The 16,134-nt window shown below is 38.1% G+C and overlaps 2 protein-coding genes across 3 annotated transcripts; one reads left to right on the forward strand and one right to left on the reverse strand.

Annotated features, from left to right (window-relative positions):
• Positions 1-754: 754 nt before the first annotated feature.
• Positions 755-11,732, reverse strand: hgsnat (heparan-alpha-glucosaminide N-acetyltransferase). Of its 2 annotated transcripts, XM_068320812.1 has the most exons (18): positions 11,401-11,650; positions 10,417-10,532; positions 10,167-10,303; positions 9,601-9,719; positions 8,995-9,064; positions 8,376-8,445; positions 8,096-8,199; positions 7,695-7,771; positions 7,567-7,597; positions 7,082-7,242; positions 6,673-6,788; positions 6,374-6,495; positions 4,606-4,732; positions 4,332-4,418; positions 4,122-4,199; positions 3,871-3,941; positions 3,512-3,624; positions 755-3,234 (listed from the first exon to the last, which is right to left on the reverse strand). In XM_068320812.1, the coding sequence occupies exons 1-18, from the start codon at positions 11,633-11,635 to the stop codon at positions 3,053-3,055; spliced, it is 2,016 nt and encodes a 671-aa protein (XP_068176913.1). In that variant the 5' UTR covers positions 11,636-11,650; the 3' UTR covers positions 755-3,052. The 2 variants fall into 2 exon arrangements, with proteins under 2 accessions (XP_068176913.1, XP_068176914.1); XM_068320813.1 differs by lacking the exon at positions 3,512-3,624 and having other exon boundaries at positions 3,067-3,234; positions 11,401-11,732.
• Positions 11,733-12,220: 488 nt separating this feature from the next.
• Positions 12,221-15,242, forward strand: LOC137599734 (dynactin subunit 6-like). The gene is made up of 7 exons (XM_068320817.1): positions 12,221-12,369; positions 12,569-12,633; positions 12,891-12,996; positions 13,575-13,660; positions 14,123-14,170; positions 14,263-14,405; positions 15,104-15,242. The coding sequence occupies exons 1-7, from the start codon at positions 12,341-12,343 to the stop codon at positions 15,194-15,196; spliced, it is 570 nt and encodes a 189-aa protein (XP_068176918.1). The 5' UTR covers positions 12,221-12,340; the 3' UTR covers positions 15,197-15,242.
• Positions 15,243-16,134: the final 892 nt, after the last annotated feature.

The following is a 16,134-nucleotide window of genomic DNA, read 5'->3' on the forward strand; positions in this document are numbered from 1 at the left end:
ATGGTCTGAATACTGATCAGTACAGGAGAAAGCATGCCAAATGCATGTTTGTGAAAATGACCATCCTGCCCATATTTGATTATGGTGACACCATCTATAGGATGGCTTCCCAATCAAACTTGACACTCGTCACCACTCTGCCATCCGTTTTGCCACAGGCGCGCTTCCATTCAGAACTCACCACTGTGACCTGTACAACCTGGTAGACTGGACATCCCTCCACACCAGACGGCTCCACCACTGGTTTCACCTCATTTACAAATTCTTTTTACACTCACACATGTACATATATGTGTTAATTACACACACAGGGTTACAGGTTACAGGCCCCTACATACAGCACACACTTAGGGGCCTGTAGGCATGCAATTAGTCAAGAGAGGACATATAGAGTTCAATGGAGGCAGAGTGACGGGTCGCGCCCCAATCAGCATCTTGTAGAGGGGACGGCGCCTTGCTGAAGGGCGCCTCGGCAGTAGATAGGTGGTCAGTAGATAGGTAGGTCAAATTATGTTGACAAAACAATTGTGGAAGTGTCATCACTCCCACAATTTAAGTATGGGAGGGACTTGAGTTGAGTTCTGTGACTTATATTAAAATATCCGAATCAATTAATTCCACTAAAATGCAAAACAAAGACCCATGTTAGTTGTAATGGTCCATGCTCTCCTTCTTGGTCTGTGAATTGAAGCATTTTTGTGACAGCCTTTTCTTCTGAAACAGGTAGAATCACAAGTTTATTGAATTGTTTAATGTTTATTGTGTTGTGTAATTACCCTTAAATTTACAGCTGCAGTCAGCACGTTTCAAAATGCTCAAATTCTGCATTGAAAGAGAAAAAGTTTCTTTATTTTGGTTTTTAGAATCCTCTGTTCAATTTTTTTTATCGCACATGCTGGATAAAAGAAAAGCAACAGATTTGGTATGCTGAAATGCATTGGAAGCTTTCCCTGTGACAAAGACATAGGCAAAACATTAATAGCAGTTTAGGAGCTTTAGCTACTGAACATCAATTTAGTTTGTCAACACAAGACAATCAATTGGCAATACCCCCAAAATTGACATTTTTTTAATACCAAAGTCCCCAAAAAGTCGGGATAATCTTTAAAACATTAATAAAACAATCTTGGTACTGTACTAGGTTGTCCTGCCTTCATATTGTAAACTTGTTTAATGTCAACTAAAATGTTTCAAGCATTTGTCAGCCTTGAGCAAAAACAGGAATCTAAATATTTTAATATATCCTGTCACTATTTATGCAGCATACATACCATGAATTTTTCTATCAGATTCAATACACACAACAGTTATAATGAGAGGGAATAGTGAATTGACAGCTGTCCAAAAAACACTCGCTGACATCCACCACCAGAAGGGTAAGTCACAGAAGATCATTGCTTTAAAGGCTTACTTTTCACAGATGTATCAAAGTATATTCATTGAAAAGTGACTAGAATGGTGAAAATGAACAAGCAACAGAGATGATCACTGCCTTGAAGACATCGCTAAGTAAAGATGATTGTAAGAGTGGACCAGGGCTGGATTCAGAGCATCACTACTGACCACATGTGTCCAGGAAATGGGCTAAAGTGTTTTATTCCCACTGTCAAACCACTTTGCAGGCAGAGGAAACATCAAAAGAGTCTGACCTTGGCTGAGGACAAAATGAACTGGACTTCAGCTCAGTGGTCCAAAGTCCTCTTTTAAGATGAAAGTAACTTTTTGCATTTAATTTTGAAATTAAGATCCTGGAGTCTGGAGGAGAGCTGAGAGGCAGAATCCAAGTTGCTTGAAGTTTAGTGTGAAGTTTTTCACAGTAAGTGATGACTTGGGATGCCACTACATCTGCTGGTGTTGGTCCACGGTTTAGACCAAGTCAATGCAAGTCAATACCAGGAGATTATAGAGCACTTGGTGCTTCCCTTTGCTGAAAAGCTTTAGATGTGTTCTCATTGCATTCTGCTTTTTGGAACTGGGGTTGTACCATGAAAATAACTGCAGATAAATCATTCTTTATGAACATACTGTCACTAACCCCTCACCACCAAGAAGCAGGGTTAAAGGGGGAAGCAGACACTTGCGAAGACAAAGTACTACAGCAATCACTCAAAAATAAATGATTAAATCTACACATATAAATAGTATACATCATCAGGGTTGTGCCTCCTATTTTAATACCTTCACATGTTAGCTCCCTTGATTAAATATCAATTCCATCATTCACTGTACAGTAAAGATAACAAAACATTCTTGGTAGCCTTCTCTCATAAGTTTACAATCTCTACTTATAAAACTGCAGTTTTATGAGTAATGCGGCAAAGCATAAGACATGCAGGGATTCCCCTACTAAAGGGAGCTTACAAAGGCTTGTTAAAACACTACTACCTCAACCTGGTACAAAAGACCATGATAAACAAGTGAAGAATGAAAACCAGCATTTATTACACATAAAAAACTGATTACTATAATGATTCAGATATAAAGCAGCAAGTTGGTAACAAATACCATTAAGAACTTTGGAAAAAGTATATAAAAATACATGGTTCTATAAAATTGTGAGTGAAATCGAAACCACAGCAGAAAAAAATCACCGTTTGGAAGAACAAACTTCATCCATGTATCCGACATACAGGTCACAGGTTATGCCGGAGCCTATCCCAGCTGACTATGGGCAAGAGGCGGGGTACACCTCAGATGAATTGCCAGCTCATCACAGGACCACACACAAAGACCGACAACCATACTCACACCTACGGACAATTTGGTTTGACCAATTAACCCAAGCCTCATGTTTCTGCAAGTGAGAGGAAGCCACAGAAACCAGAGAGAGCCCAAGCAGAGGGAGAACATGCAAAGTCCGCACAGAAAGGATTCAAACCCAGAACCGTCTTACTTTGAGGCAACAGCTCTACCCACTGCACCACCCTGCCACACAAACATAACCAGCATCGTCTTTCCCGACTTTCAGCAAGTTTGATTCCAGTAAGTAAACAATAAACAAGCAGCAAGTACCATAAACAATATCCTTTGGCATTGCTGTTGGAGCCCACTACTAAATTTTCCAGAAGATTTTCTTTCTGTAGAGCACATAGGAGATGAAGACCCAACAGGAAGTGGCCACAAGGTTCTGGGTCAGATGCTCAGCGTGGGATTGGCTATTGATCATTTGCCAACGGAATGGGAAGTACTCCTCAAGCACTTCATGACCCACATACACAAGGATGGAGTTCATACCTGGAATCAACCACAAAAGAACGGGTTAAGCAGAGGCTATAAAGATTCAGATTTCCAAAATGACTGCTCAATTCTAATATCAAAGTTAAAATTGAAAGAATTAAACTTAAGTAATAGTGTAGTAGACCCCTATATTAAAATTAAACTCAATGAAAAAAAAATTTTTGACCAAAAAATAGGTTGATATTCATTAATTTTTAATGCCAAGTGGAAACGGTTATTGTAAAATTGATATACTGATCTTGTCCTCTATCTGTCAATACTTTGCCTTTTTTACCTGTGTAGTAGAAAGGTGCTCCAGACCACCATTTATTCACATCTACTACATAGTAGATCAGGGCTAGTAGCACATAGGCAAAACAGGCCAGCGTTGTTACATAGGACAAAGACCTAGAGGTAAAATTCAAGTCCACACACAGCATTATTAAGACATCACACTGCAAATGTTTATCATCACTATCCTTTTGGGTGTGTATTGCAATTCTCTGTAGTGTAACTATGCAAAATACTAAAACTATAACTTAACAGCCTTTATTAACAGCAGCTTGCACTAAACATTAGAGAGATGAAAAGCTATTTTTAAAAAAGCTGAAGAAATATGTTCCATCTGAAACTAAAAAAAACGCAAACTTTTACCACAAGTTCTTGTTGACAGGAATGAAGCCCTCGTCTGTGGAACACTTGGTCAGAACCGTTGATATAACTCCCTGTGTATAAGATAATTTAGTGACAGCTAAGGAAAGCAAAATTGCTGATATGTCTGGAGTAAAACTGCAAACGGTTAGCAAAACAGTGTCACAGTTAATACTCTTAAAAATAAAAATAAACTGACTGATCTGTGTACATAGTGTAGATAAATACAATGGGATAAGAGTTAATGTGCTTACCAATATGAAGCCCCACAAGAGAAATCTTGAAATTATACTTCTGGGGACATCTCTGTAGTGTAAGATTATTTTCCCTGCCTGAGACATTAAAAAAAAATTAAAACGTTAAAAAGTTGTGTGACTACATGAATTATTGTCATCAAGTCCAACATCAGAATATGAATAAAAAATGCATTACTGGACAGAAGCAGACAAATACACATTAAAAACCTGCAATCCAAGAAAAGCCATGAGGATAGAGTTGATGCTGCCAAGAACACCTTCTGGATCATAAGGTATATGACTTAAATAAATCACCTGAAATCAAAAGGAAAACAAAATGTAATTATACTTCATCTTTGAAAAAGTGTACCCTTGCATCTATTTTATTTTTAGTATAGTTGGGGGTCTCAAAATGCAGTATTGTCACTAAAGCTTTACATCCAATGGCACAAAAGGTCTCAATATGACCACTTATATATGTGTTGTTTTGCTGGGCACTCACTCGTGATGAAGGTGTTTGGTAAATGTGTTTTTCCCCAAACAACCAGCGGTCAATAAAACCAGCTGCTCCACCAGTGCAGTTGGCATACAGGCCCATGTCTCCGATCCCACCTGGACCCAGATAGCCTCTGTTCAGAAGAGTAGGGTGACTGCAGTGTTATCAGTGCAATTTCCTCTGGGATTCATGATGTATGTATGTATGTATGTATGTATGTATGTATGTATGTATGTATGTATGTATGTATGTATGTATGTATGTATGTATGTATGTATCTATCCATCCATCCATCCATCCATCCATCCATCCATCCATTAACCAATGTAAGATACACAGTATCATGATCATAAAACTAAAGATGTTATGTTAAGGGTTTTTATTAATTATTCTATGGATGTTGGTTCAGGTTATTTTTCAGCATTTAAATGCATCCATACATTGTCGAAAAATCTTGTTAAAAACAAATAACAAAAACACTGACATAGAGCAATTTATGATCTCCTATTGGTATGACATCAGAATGCAGACTCTACCAAGGCAGTGCAACAGAAAAAACATAGTTCAATAATAGAAACTGTTTAGAAGTTCTAAAAGTTAAACTGAACCAAAGTCAGATTTAGCAAGAGTCACCTAAAGATGACAGGTGTCTCTTCAAATACTAATCCCTGAAAAACTGTACAGCATATGCATCAGTGTACCACACACCATCAATTTCTTTGGTGAACCTAGGGGAGTGTACATTGCTTTCAGACAGAGGCTATGAAGAAGATGACAAACCTCCAACATAACCTCAATATTATCTTTCAAAAATACCTTAAAAAATATTCTACAAAAATCAACACTTTAAAAGGCACAACTGCTTATTATTTTTATTACTGCATATAAAGTATTACTGGGGCAGCAGTAGCTCAACCAACAAGGTCTTGGGCTGGGGACCAGAGGGTGGCCGGTTCAAGTCTTGTGTGGACCATAGAGTTTGAAGTGTGACCTGGCAGTAGAGAGGTACCAGTTCACCTCCTGAGCAGTGCCGAGGTGCCCTTGAGCAAGGCACCGCCCCCTTCAAGTTGCTCATAGGGCACACTACAAAGGAGCTTCCTTTCACTCTACCTCTCACTATTTATTTGCACGTCTGTACAGATATAAATCTAATTTCTTTTATAAAGAAGCATTTTATGGAGCTAATTTATTCCCTCATTCTGGGGGAAGATGAACTGTGTGGACGTGTCGTTTTAGTTGTTAAATTTAGTTTGTGTGTTTCAGGGCCTACACCATATACATATGACTGTAAAAAATACGCTGGAGTGGAAAGTAATTTCCCCAAGGGGATAGTAAAAGTATGTTTCTTTTTCCTATATTATTACATGCAAGTTTGTTTAAACATACCAATGCAGTAACCAACACTTGCATTAACTACCTTCATGTCCCACCAAAAACATAAAAATTAAAAATTCACATTTCAAATGAAATGACAAATAATACAATTTGTTCAAAGTTGGAGAAAAACCAACTACTTATCGTGGATAGTATATGTAGAAAAACTAGTACGAAATTTTCAATATATGCTCAGAACAAAAAAAGATAGGGATAAAATTCAGTAATAAACGCTGGTAAAAATGCCTAGATTTTACGGCGGCTCTCATTGCCCTTCAAATAAATACAAACAAAAAAAACAAGGTCAAAAATACCTTTCAGAAATGGACAAAACATAATGTTTGTTCAGAAAGTGAACATTCAATTTGGGTGCAAAAAGACATGATCTGTTTTGACTTACGTTGGGCAACCTGGAACGGGAAGGAGGAACGTGAGGGAGAGCCATATGGTTTCTAGGATGAGCACAGCCAGCCAGGCTGGCCAATACAGAAATATGTCGACAGCAGGAATCCACCAAGCATCCTGGAAAACACACTTTTCAAAGACTTCTCCTACAAATATGTAGCATCAACACATTTAATACAGACAAGTAAAGAAGTTATTACAATCACCAGAACTATCACAATCCACAGTAAAAATTCATTGACACTAAATACTGAGTAGAAAGACAAGAATGACCATATGGTACTGTTGGCTGACCGTTGCATTGATGTCAAGATGAGCTTTTGCCACCAGAATATCCAAGCAGGCTACAACTAAGTATGACCAAGCCAGACGCTGCAACACACCTGGGATCCGCAAATTACTCCAAGATACTGTGGAGTGGATGAGGAGAAATGTGAGATCATAGGTAATCAGAAAAGTCTCAAAAGTATGAAGGAACATGTCATCCATCCATCCACCCATCCATCCTCTTGCGGACGAGGCAACTGTAATCGTCTCGTCTTCGGCCGATTTTCCTGGAGCCTATCCCAGCTGGCTACATGCAAGAGGTGGGGTATGCCCCAGGCGCCTCACCAGCGCATCACAGGAACATGACACCCGAATATTGTGATTGATCTTAAATACTATATTATTATCAATATTAAAAAAGTTTGTTTATACTCACATGGCCCTTGACAGTAATTTGGGTTGATAATTAGGATACCGATGATGAAGAGCTGAAAACTCCTCCACACAGCCTTCTTAAACAGTGAGAAGCGAGTCACGCCCATACGCAGCAGGGAGTTAATTGACAGGGCAATGGATGTCCCCATTATGAACACAAACCTGGGTGAGAAAGTGTGAGGAAATGCAACAGGAAGATGAGTCAAGTAAGACATTTATTTGAATTTTACACTTCTGAGCTTAAAGTTAGCCTGAAAAGACAAGAGAACTGATAAAGTTCATCATTTTGGTTGGTTTGTAAATTTTGATGTTTCCGGTATTCAATCAGTACATGCACAGGATTTTACTATTAATACATGAAATTATGTGGATACTGGATATTTACATTATTGTGTAAGCATACTGTAAATAAAAGTAATTACTATGTTGGGGTTAACTAGTGCAGGATTTACATTCTTAATGGAAAAAAAATTACTTTGAGCTTACCAGGGGAAAACTAGATCTGCAACGGTAAGGCCTATAAAGGGATAAATAGAATGACAGGATGTGTCAATACAAACTATTTTTTTACATAGCAGAAAAAAAAATTCAAAGTACAACCAGGTGAGGCTCACCATTCCAACTTTGATGTCTGAAGAACCAGTATCGCCCTCCTCCATAGTTCACAAACACCATTATGACCAAGGAGATCCTGAAAAAGTTAGAAAATGCATCATTATTGAAATTTATCGAGATGGCTACGCAAAAACAAAATTACACAGACATAATTGTGTCTACTTATGGATCAACGTTATATAACAGAAGCGGAATTCAATGGTCCACTTTAGGAGGACAAGACACACAAATATCACAAACTAAGTTAGTGGATCTTTTGGATAGGATCAGAAAATATTCAGAAACTACTGACTATTCTTGTATCAGATGCCAAATATTACAGTGCACTAACAAAGTAGTGATTGGGTTAATATTCTTTCAGCAGGCTAAGCAGCTTTATTAAAGAAGGGGGCCTACCTACCCCCTGAAAGTATCAAGTGATCGCAGCCTCTTGCTTGGGGTGGTTGGTGGGGGGAGGATGTCGTCGGTAACTGGTGCTATTGTCCTGCTAGGTGAGCCCAGTTCCTGAGTGATGACAGTTAATAACATTGTTAAATGGGAAACATACACACTCTTCCCCACACATACACATTTTTAATGCTTAGGGTTAAAAGACACTTGATTTTGAGGTAAATTTAACACCAAAGCAACACTACAGTTATAATCCCACCTTGCTATATAATGTTCATACAACCACTCACAGAGTTGATGAGCCTCTCTGTCTCCACAGATCTACCCATCCGCTGAAGGGCAGCCTTCACTATATCAAGCCTGCGCAAGAAACAGTCAAATTGTTTAGAACCAATTCTACAATACGCAGACTCTTAATTCATGCTTATGGTAAAAAAATTAAAAGTAGCAGCAAAAGGTAACGGCGCTTATCAGTATATTTAGCAAGAGATGTTAAGACAAAATATTGCAACAAATATCTTCACAAAGTTATTTAAAGCTGAAATCAGAGGAACAAGAACACAGCTGGAAGCAGGCTATCATAAACGTAATAATGTATCATATGTAGCTTTGGCTTTGAAGGAGAAGAAGAAAAGAGAAGAAGTTAACGTTATTGTCCCCATGGGGAAATGATCTTCTCACTGTTACTGTATTTTTCAAACATACGTATATGTGTGTACAGGCCCCAGAAACAAACACACACACACACACACACACACAAACACACACACACACACGACTTCCAGTCCCCAGTTCAAGACTTAGTGAACTGAGCTACTACACCCCCCCCACCCCCCGTGTGTAAAAGAAAATTAAAGATCTGTAGATTTAAATCAAACTGAATAGGAATTAAAAAAAATATTTTTTTACCCTAATATTGTTTTTCCGATGGTAGACACCAAGGCCAGTCCAGCAAAGATGAGAAAAGCAACCAAGATTGCTGTTTGAAGAGAGGGTCACATTTTAAAATGAAGAACTTTCTCTGTACATCAAGATTGTGGTGATTTTACACAAAATAAAATATAATTAAATTTAATTAAACTAGAACCAAGGAAGTCACAGACTGCAACATCCCGAGACACCCTGAATTCAAAATTTTACCCTGACCTACTTGCTTCGGTCAAAGATCAAAGCTAGTGCCCTGACCTACTTAGTTACTCACGCTGGCCTTCACCCTTGTCTTTCTATCTTATTCAGTTCCTGATTATACAAAAGTTGAAATTTGACCTTGACCTAGTTTTCTCAAGGTCAAGGTCATCATCTCATATTCATCCGCTTTGCTAATGATAGTTATTCTTTCTGCAACAGTTGTGAAGATATTTTTTTGGACTAACAAATGGACGGACGAACGGACGGACACACAAGCACTGACAATTACATCACCGCTCTGAAGCAGGATGTAATGAAATTTAAATTAAAGAATAAGAAGCTCATGTTATACACATCTATGAATATATTTATTGGATTGAGACTCACGTATGTAGCTGTTGACAGGTTCTGTGAGAGTCACTAGGGAGCAGTTGACCACTGAAGAGTCATTTATATTTCTCACCCATAGAGAGTAGTTCCCATGCTCTCCAAAATGGAACGGAACCCTACAAATTATATATAATATAGTAAGTCAGCCAGTTGTGATACATACAATCAACCCACAGATCCCAACTGCTGTAGCTTATGACTGAAGCTACAGAATCAGACTGAAAAACACCTTAAACCTTGCCTCCTTTTTACTTAGCAGTCAATGCTCAGAAATCAGATACTCATATTTGTTAAATTAATGGTTTGAGTCGGGTTTTAGCAGTTGATTTGGATTTGTTTTTGCAGGTCCGATAGTCTGCACTGGCTTTCATTATAGATCTGGTGGGTGTGGATACCAGAAGACTAATGCACGATTAATAACCAGACAGCAGAACAGCATAACTCTAACCCTTGCGGAGTCCTGCAACGTCATGCAATCTCAAGGAAATTCTTAGGTGCACACTGTATATGATTCGATATATTTCAAGTTCTGGTGTGAGACACATAACTACTCTATGACTTACCTGCAGAGTTCCTGGTTTACAAGAGAGCTGTTGAGTTGCAATGCGATTTCATGTTGTGTAGTCACGACAAAGTCAACTGAACTGGGCTGCCCAGGGCTTGGCCCAGCAGGAACTATCCCTATTTGCTGGTACAAACACTAGGACACAGATCAGATAGTCATTTTCTTCTTCTCCTTTCAATTCATGTTTCAAAAACAAGAACTGCAATGATAGAGTCTATTGGGTGAAGGTATCTGATATGTGTACCCACCTGGTAGCATTGCTCTGACACCCAGGACACAGACACCGCGGTGTCCAAATCATTGTTGACTGTCAGAACTGCCTCATCCATTTTCAGGACTATGTGCTTATAATAGGTAAAGTAAGCTGCATTAAGAAATATTAATATCCATTGTTAAGATAGAAATCAATCAATTAATGAATTAATTCGCTGAAAATAATTAGGAAAATGCCCCAGTCAAAACCATAAATCACCACACCCCACTTTGTAGCCGCTGATTACTCAACATTAAACAGAAACATCGGTGCATTTGGAAATAATATAGTTTGCAAGTTAATTGATTCTAGCAAAGTGCAATGCTTACTGTTTGAAAGGTAGCACGAATGATGCGCATGCCAGAAAAAAACATACCGTGTAAAGCCATGACTTTTAGTGGTGTGACTGAGGCAATAGCTGTAATTATCGTTCTGTAGCTTACCTCTAAAAGCACTACGTCCACTGTGATCGTTATGAACGATGCACCTAAACCATAGCGACGTGTATAATAATAGATGTACACGTTTTTTTTTCCTAATGAAACAACAGCACAATGCAACAAGGAGGTACAACCAGCCAACTGAAGTTGCTGTCTGGAATGGGAAAGCATGTGAGAAGGCTGAAGTTGTGGCTGGTCACATGCTGAAATAATTCATCCGTTAACTACCCCCAGGATGAAGTTCAAACTACTGGACCTCATTATGTTCCATTCCATTTAGTTGTTACATGTTGTTTAACCACAGTTAGCCCCGTGCTAAAACACTTCATGACTTAGAAGTCAAATATTTACACATCAACGTGGCGAATCTTCATTTGGCTGGCAAGAGCCATCATCATCGCAGCGATTTTAACATATTATGGAGTGAAAGAAATGTGAAAGTGTGCTTGTCAATGGAAAGCTAGCTTCAGCTAACAGCTACACATCCATATCCTACAACTAGTTTTTACTTAATAATAGTTATTGTTAACTCTACTTACGGGAAGATGACCCTGTCAGTGGTACCACACAAACTGCAACGACTAAAGCAATGACTGGAAGGGGAAACATATAAAATTTATCTAGTTGTGCCATTTCTTCCTGCCTTGCCTCCGTCCTTGTGACTGAAGGTGCAGCGTTCCAGTTTTTCTTCAGAGTTTTCTTTGCCATCGCATTCCAACTGCGATACTTCCTTGTTTTGACAGTGTACGGGAAGCGATGAGGGACTAAGTGCATCGTTATCTGTACCTGTACTGAAAAGAAGCCTCCTGGCTCCTATCCAAAACGCAAATCCAATACACACCAGTTTGACACAATCATAACAGGCTGACTTTATTTTACATGACAACAAGTAAACCAATGTGTTCCCCACATCTGATGGCATATTTTCTTATGTAATTTAACCATAACATGCACTATAAGTACGAACGCAAAAATCCTTGTTTATGTTAACTCACGGTTGCTATAGTATCGCAAGCAACCGTACGTCATTCATTCATAGAAATGTTTTCACTAATCTCAGCTGCATAGTCAAGAGTAACTTTTTCACATTGACCAATTGTAAAATGTGTTACTGTGATCCATTAATGTAATGTTTGTCTGAAAGAATGGCGTATACAGTACATTATTTCTAAATCACAACTCCAGAATAATTAACTCGGTTTGTTGAATAAAATTTATGTTGATCCCCAGTAAAGTTTAATTTCTTGACTAACTCGTTTTATAATACTGTAATTCGTTCGAACTTGTTCCAACAGAGTGGTTGTTTAACAGACCTCAAAGATTTTACAAAACAACAGCACGGCTCTTCGTTCCAAACCAGGAAGTCGTCACAATGGAGTCACGAGCTGAGGCGCATCGGATTGAGGCGTGCGCATAAGCTTTTACATTAGGACTACTAATCGATAATCGAGCGTCTGTCACTGGACGCATTCTTTAACAATGGCAGATAAACATAATGCTCAGAAAAGGTAATGTTTATGTCCCCTCATTTATAAGATTTAACCTTGATCCTACGAGTTAACTCAAAACAAGATTATGACCGAATAGGCATAATACACTACCTTGGAGCTAGTTTAGACGGCTATGCCGATATGCTAGTTAGCAAAGTCAGCCAACATTTTCACCGTATTTTACTCATGGCTGCGGTATACATTTTATTGTTTACAGTGTGAAAATAGCCACTGGAGCTGTTGTCTGCGTTGAAAGCGAAATTAGAGGAGATGTCACCATAGGTAAGTTTGTTTTGCTTTGAGTAACTTAAAAAAGTTAACATCGAATTTAGGTCTATGGATGGATATTCTATCAGTAACTTCCCACCAGCCGTTCAGTACTCGGTAAGCCTCTCGAATGAGAAGCGAAACGTCTTCAAGCTTTTCCTACAATTCCAGTTTACCTGATTTAACACTGACATCATCACAACTTCTCAAATTTGTACGTAATCTGTTCGGCTTCGCACTTTTCTGTTAACGTCACCTTAAATTCTGTTCAGGTGCTAGGACGGTAGTCCACCCAAAAGCTCGCATCATTGCAGATGCAGGACCCATCGTGATTGGAGAAGGCAATTTGATCGAGGAGCAAGCGCTCATCATCAACGGGTAATTTAGAGTTTTACGTTATTGACACGACTTTCTGATTATGCAGTTCAGGAGAAAGACAAGGGAAACACAAATTAAAATTTTGTGAGCTCAAGCATCCCTTTAACCCAGATAAGATCCCTTCATTTTCCTCCGTTTTTGCAAATGGAGGAAAAAGTCTCAGAAATATGGAATGTTTTTTAAAAAAAAACAACAACAACATTAATGCTGTCTGGAATGATCTGTGAAAGATAAACTAAAATTCAATAGCAGTTTGTGGGAAAAAACAACAACTGGCTACTGTGATGTGGATGTGACAAACCCAGTAAGTAAAATATCTTAATTTAATTTTCACAAGGAGAATAAATGTCTTCAAAAAGTGATTGATTTGGTAATTGGAAAAGGGAAAATTTGATTTTCACAGAGAGTTTCAGAAATTTGTCATCATGGCTGATATCAGTGAGTTGGATCAGTTTCTTGGAATTCTAAATGAAATTACCATTTCCCTTTCTCTTTAACTTCGGAATCCGAGGCTGCAGGCCTTAAGATAATCTTCTCTGTAATTTGTGCAAACAATATTTGTTTGTTTTACCCGGCAGTTACCCAGAAAACATTACACCTGAGTCGGAGGTGGAACCAAAGACGATGACCATTGGCTTGAACAATGTGTTCGAAGTTGGCTGCGGTATCCTTTTGAAGTGGTGATGTATTGTAATTGTCAGTGTTCGTACGTCCACTAAATATGTTCCCAACCGTTGCAGATAGAAAGATGAAACACAAGGCAGATTACTCAGGCGGCAAAGGGGATGAAAAATGAGATGATGACCTTGAGAAAACTACATCGTCAAATTTCAACTTTTGTTCACTCAGGAACCGAATAATAAAGACGAGGGAGAAGGTCAGTGTAAGACCATAGGTCAAAGCTAGTGCATAGCTTTGACCTACCTTGAAAAGTCAAAGCTCTGCACTTGTCAAGCACTACTTTCAGGGTACCCTGACCTACCCTTTGTGGGATGTTGCAGTCTCTGACTACCTTGTTTCATTTGTAACTATATAGAAAAAAAAAAAGGGGGGCGGGCAGACTTGGGAGAGAGACTTGAGGAAGGTTAGAGATTTAAAAATAAATGTTGCCTTAGCTGACTAACAGTATCACAAGCTCTTAAAATTGGAGACAACAACGTGATTGAATCTAAAGGTATGTTATCATTTACAGTTTTCATTTGCAGAGAAAGAAGAACAAAGTCATTCACTGCATCATATATATTTGCCATCTGTTTTGTTGTCTAGCTGATGTCGGTAGGAACGTGATCCTCACCAGTGGCTGTATCATTGGGGCTTTCTGTCAAGTCAACACCTGTGAAGTCATACCTGAAAATACAGTAATTTATGGATCTGGATGTATGAGGCGTGTTCAAACAGAGAGACCACAGGTATTGATAGGGATATACACATTGAGATCAGCTTGTGTTAAACTGTTGGGGGGTAAAACTCTTTTTTGTATATACTGCATGTACAGTATGGAGCATTTCCACTAAAAATTCTCAGCTAATTAATTTAATTTCTTGCAACAATCAGGAAATGACACTTTAGGATTCCAATGAGCAAAATATGCAATGTATGGAACATTTACACTGATGAAATCTGAATTCTGCATGCTTAAAAGTGTGTTTTCTTATTCTTAAGATAGCTATTGTTTCCAAATCCTTTAAAACACAAAGTTATTTTTTTCAACATTTAGGTGTGCAAAAACACATTACTGACTGAATTGTTGCTCAAAAAGGCAAGGCTGTGTTTTTTTTTATACAGCCAGTTCTATTGACAGTGCAGATACTTCTTAGTGACCCTTGAGATTCTGCACCTGTCTACTTCCATCTTTGTGCAAGACAGTGAGACTCTAGGCATCACAATTTATGGTACAGCAATGCTTTTATTTTGTCCATTTAGGTTAAGAAAAACAATTACTCGAAAACACTGTTTAGTTTTGGTATTTCATATCTACTATGGCTTGAAGAGTCATAGATGCATCACTTTCAAATGAGGCAAGAGCACAGTATGAACTTGAAAGCTGTATTTTCTGCAATGTTTATCTCCTTGGAATAACAACTGCTTTCCTTTGTCATTTTTATAGCCTCAGACTCTTCAGCTCGACTTTCTGATGAAGATTTTGCCAAACTACCACCATTTGAAGAAAACTGTTAAAGGAGGCCAGAGTTCCAGTTAAATGTAAATAACTGCAATTATAAATGGCTAGCAAGCCATGATTATACAAGTGGATCCTTTTGGAAATATACTTGTATACATTCAAGCTTATCATTAATGGTTTTTCTAAATTCTTCTTGTATATTTTCTACTTTAACTACAATGGCTGATCAAGCATTTCATCTTTATCTCGCTGTCTTGGTCTACTATTATATTGCAATATAAATTAAACATACCGTACGTGATTTCTAATGCTACTGGTTCCTCAGTCTTAAAATATGTAATGAAGTGGCAGTTGTCTTTGGTCAACAGTGTGCAGCAATGAATAATTGCACTTCCTCATTAATGGGCTTCAAAAAGAGTGGCTACCTGGTGCTAACTTTCTTGCTCACTCTGACAAGCTGGTGTTTCTATATTTCTAAGTTTTAACTTGGGCTTAAGATTTGATAGCCGACAGGTGAGAAAAATCAATTGCAACATTACCTCTAAATTACAGATGCCTCTGGGTTTTTACAACTGATTAAAATAATGTTAGTGGGTTTTGTTTTGTTTTACATTTCATGTGACTTATGACCCTTTGTGACCCTGGTAAGACTTATTTCAATATCATGATTTCATCACAAGCAGTACAGCATATTTAATCCATTTTTATTAATTTTAATAGTATTTGCAAAACCTTAATTTTATGATGTCGAGTTCCAATTCACTGATAGAATTATGACTACATAACATGTAAATCAAGCAACTAGCAGTGTCCTGTCTTTTTGTAAGAAGTTCACAAGATTTTGTTTTTAAACAACCATGACATAATGCTTTACAGAAACAAATTATCCATATTATGAATTTTAACTGCAGGGTTGCAGTGCCAGCCATGTGCACTTTATGGTCTCTCTACTCTCTTCCTCAAATGGCCGTCAGTTACGATTGATCAATTAAAAAAAAAAAAGGATTCCATAACAC

This window comes from Antennarius striatus, chromosome 8 (genome assembly GCF_040054535.1).
Source record: "Antennarius striatus isolate MH-2024 chromosome 8, ASM4005453v1, whole genome shotgun sequence".
In the NCBI taxonomy this organism is placed as follows: Eukaryota; Metazoa; Chordata; class Actinopteri; order Lophiiformes; family Antennariidae; genus Antennarius; species Antennarius striatus.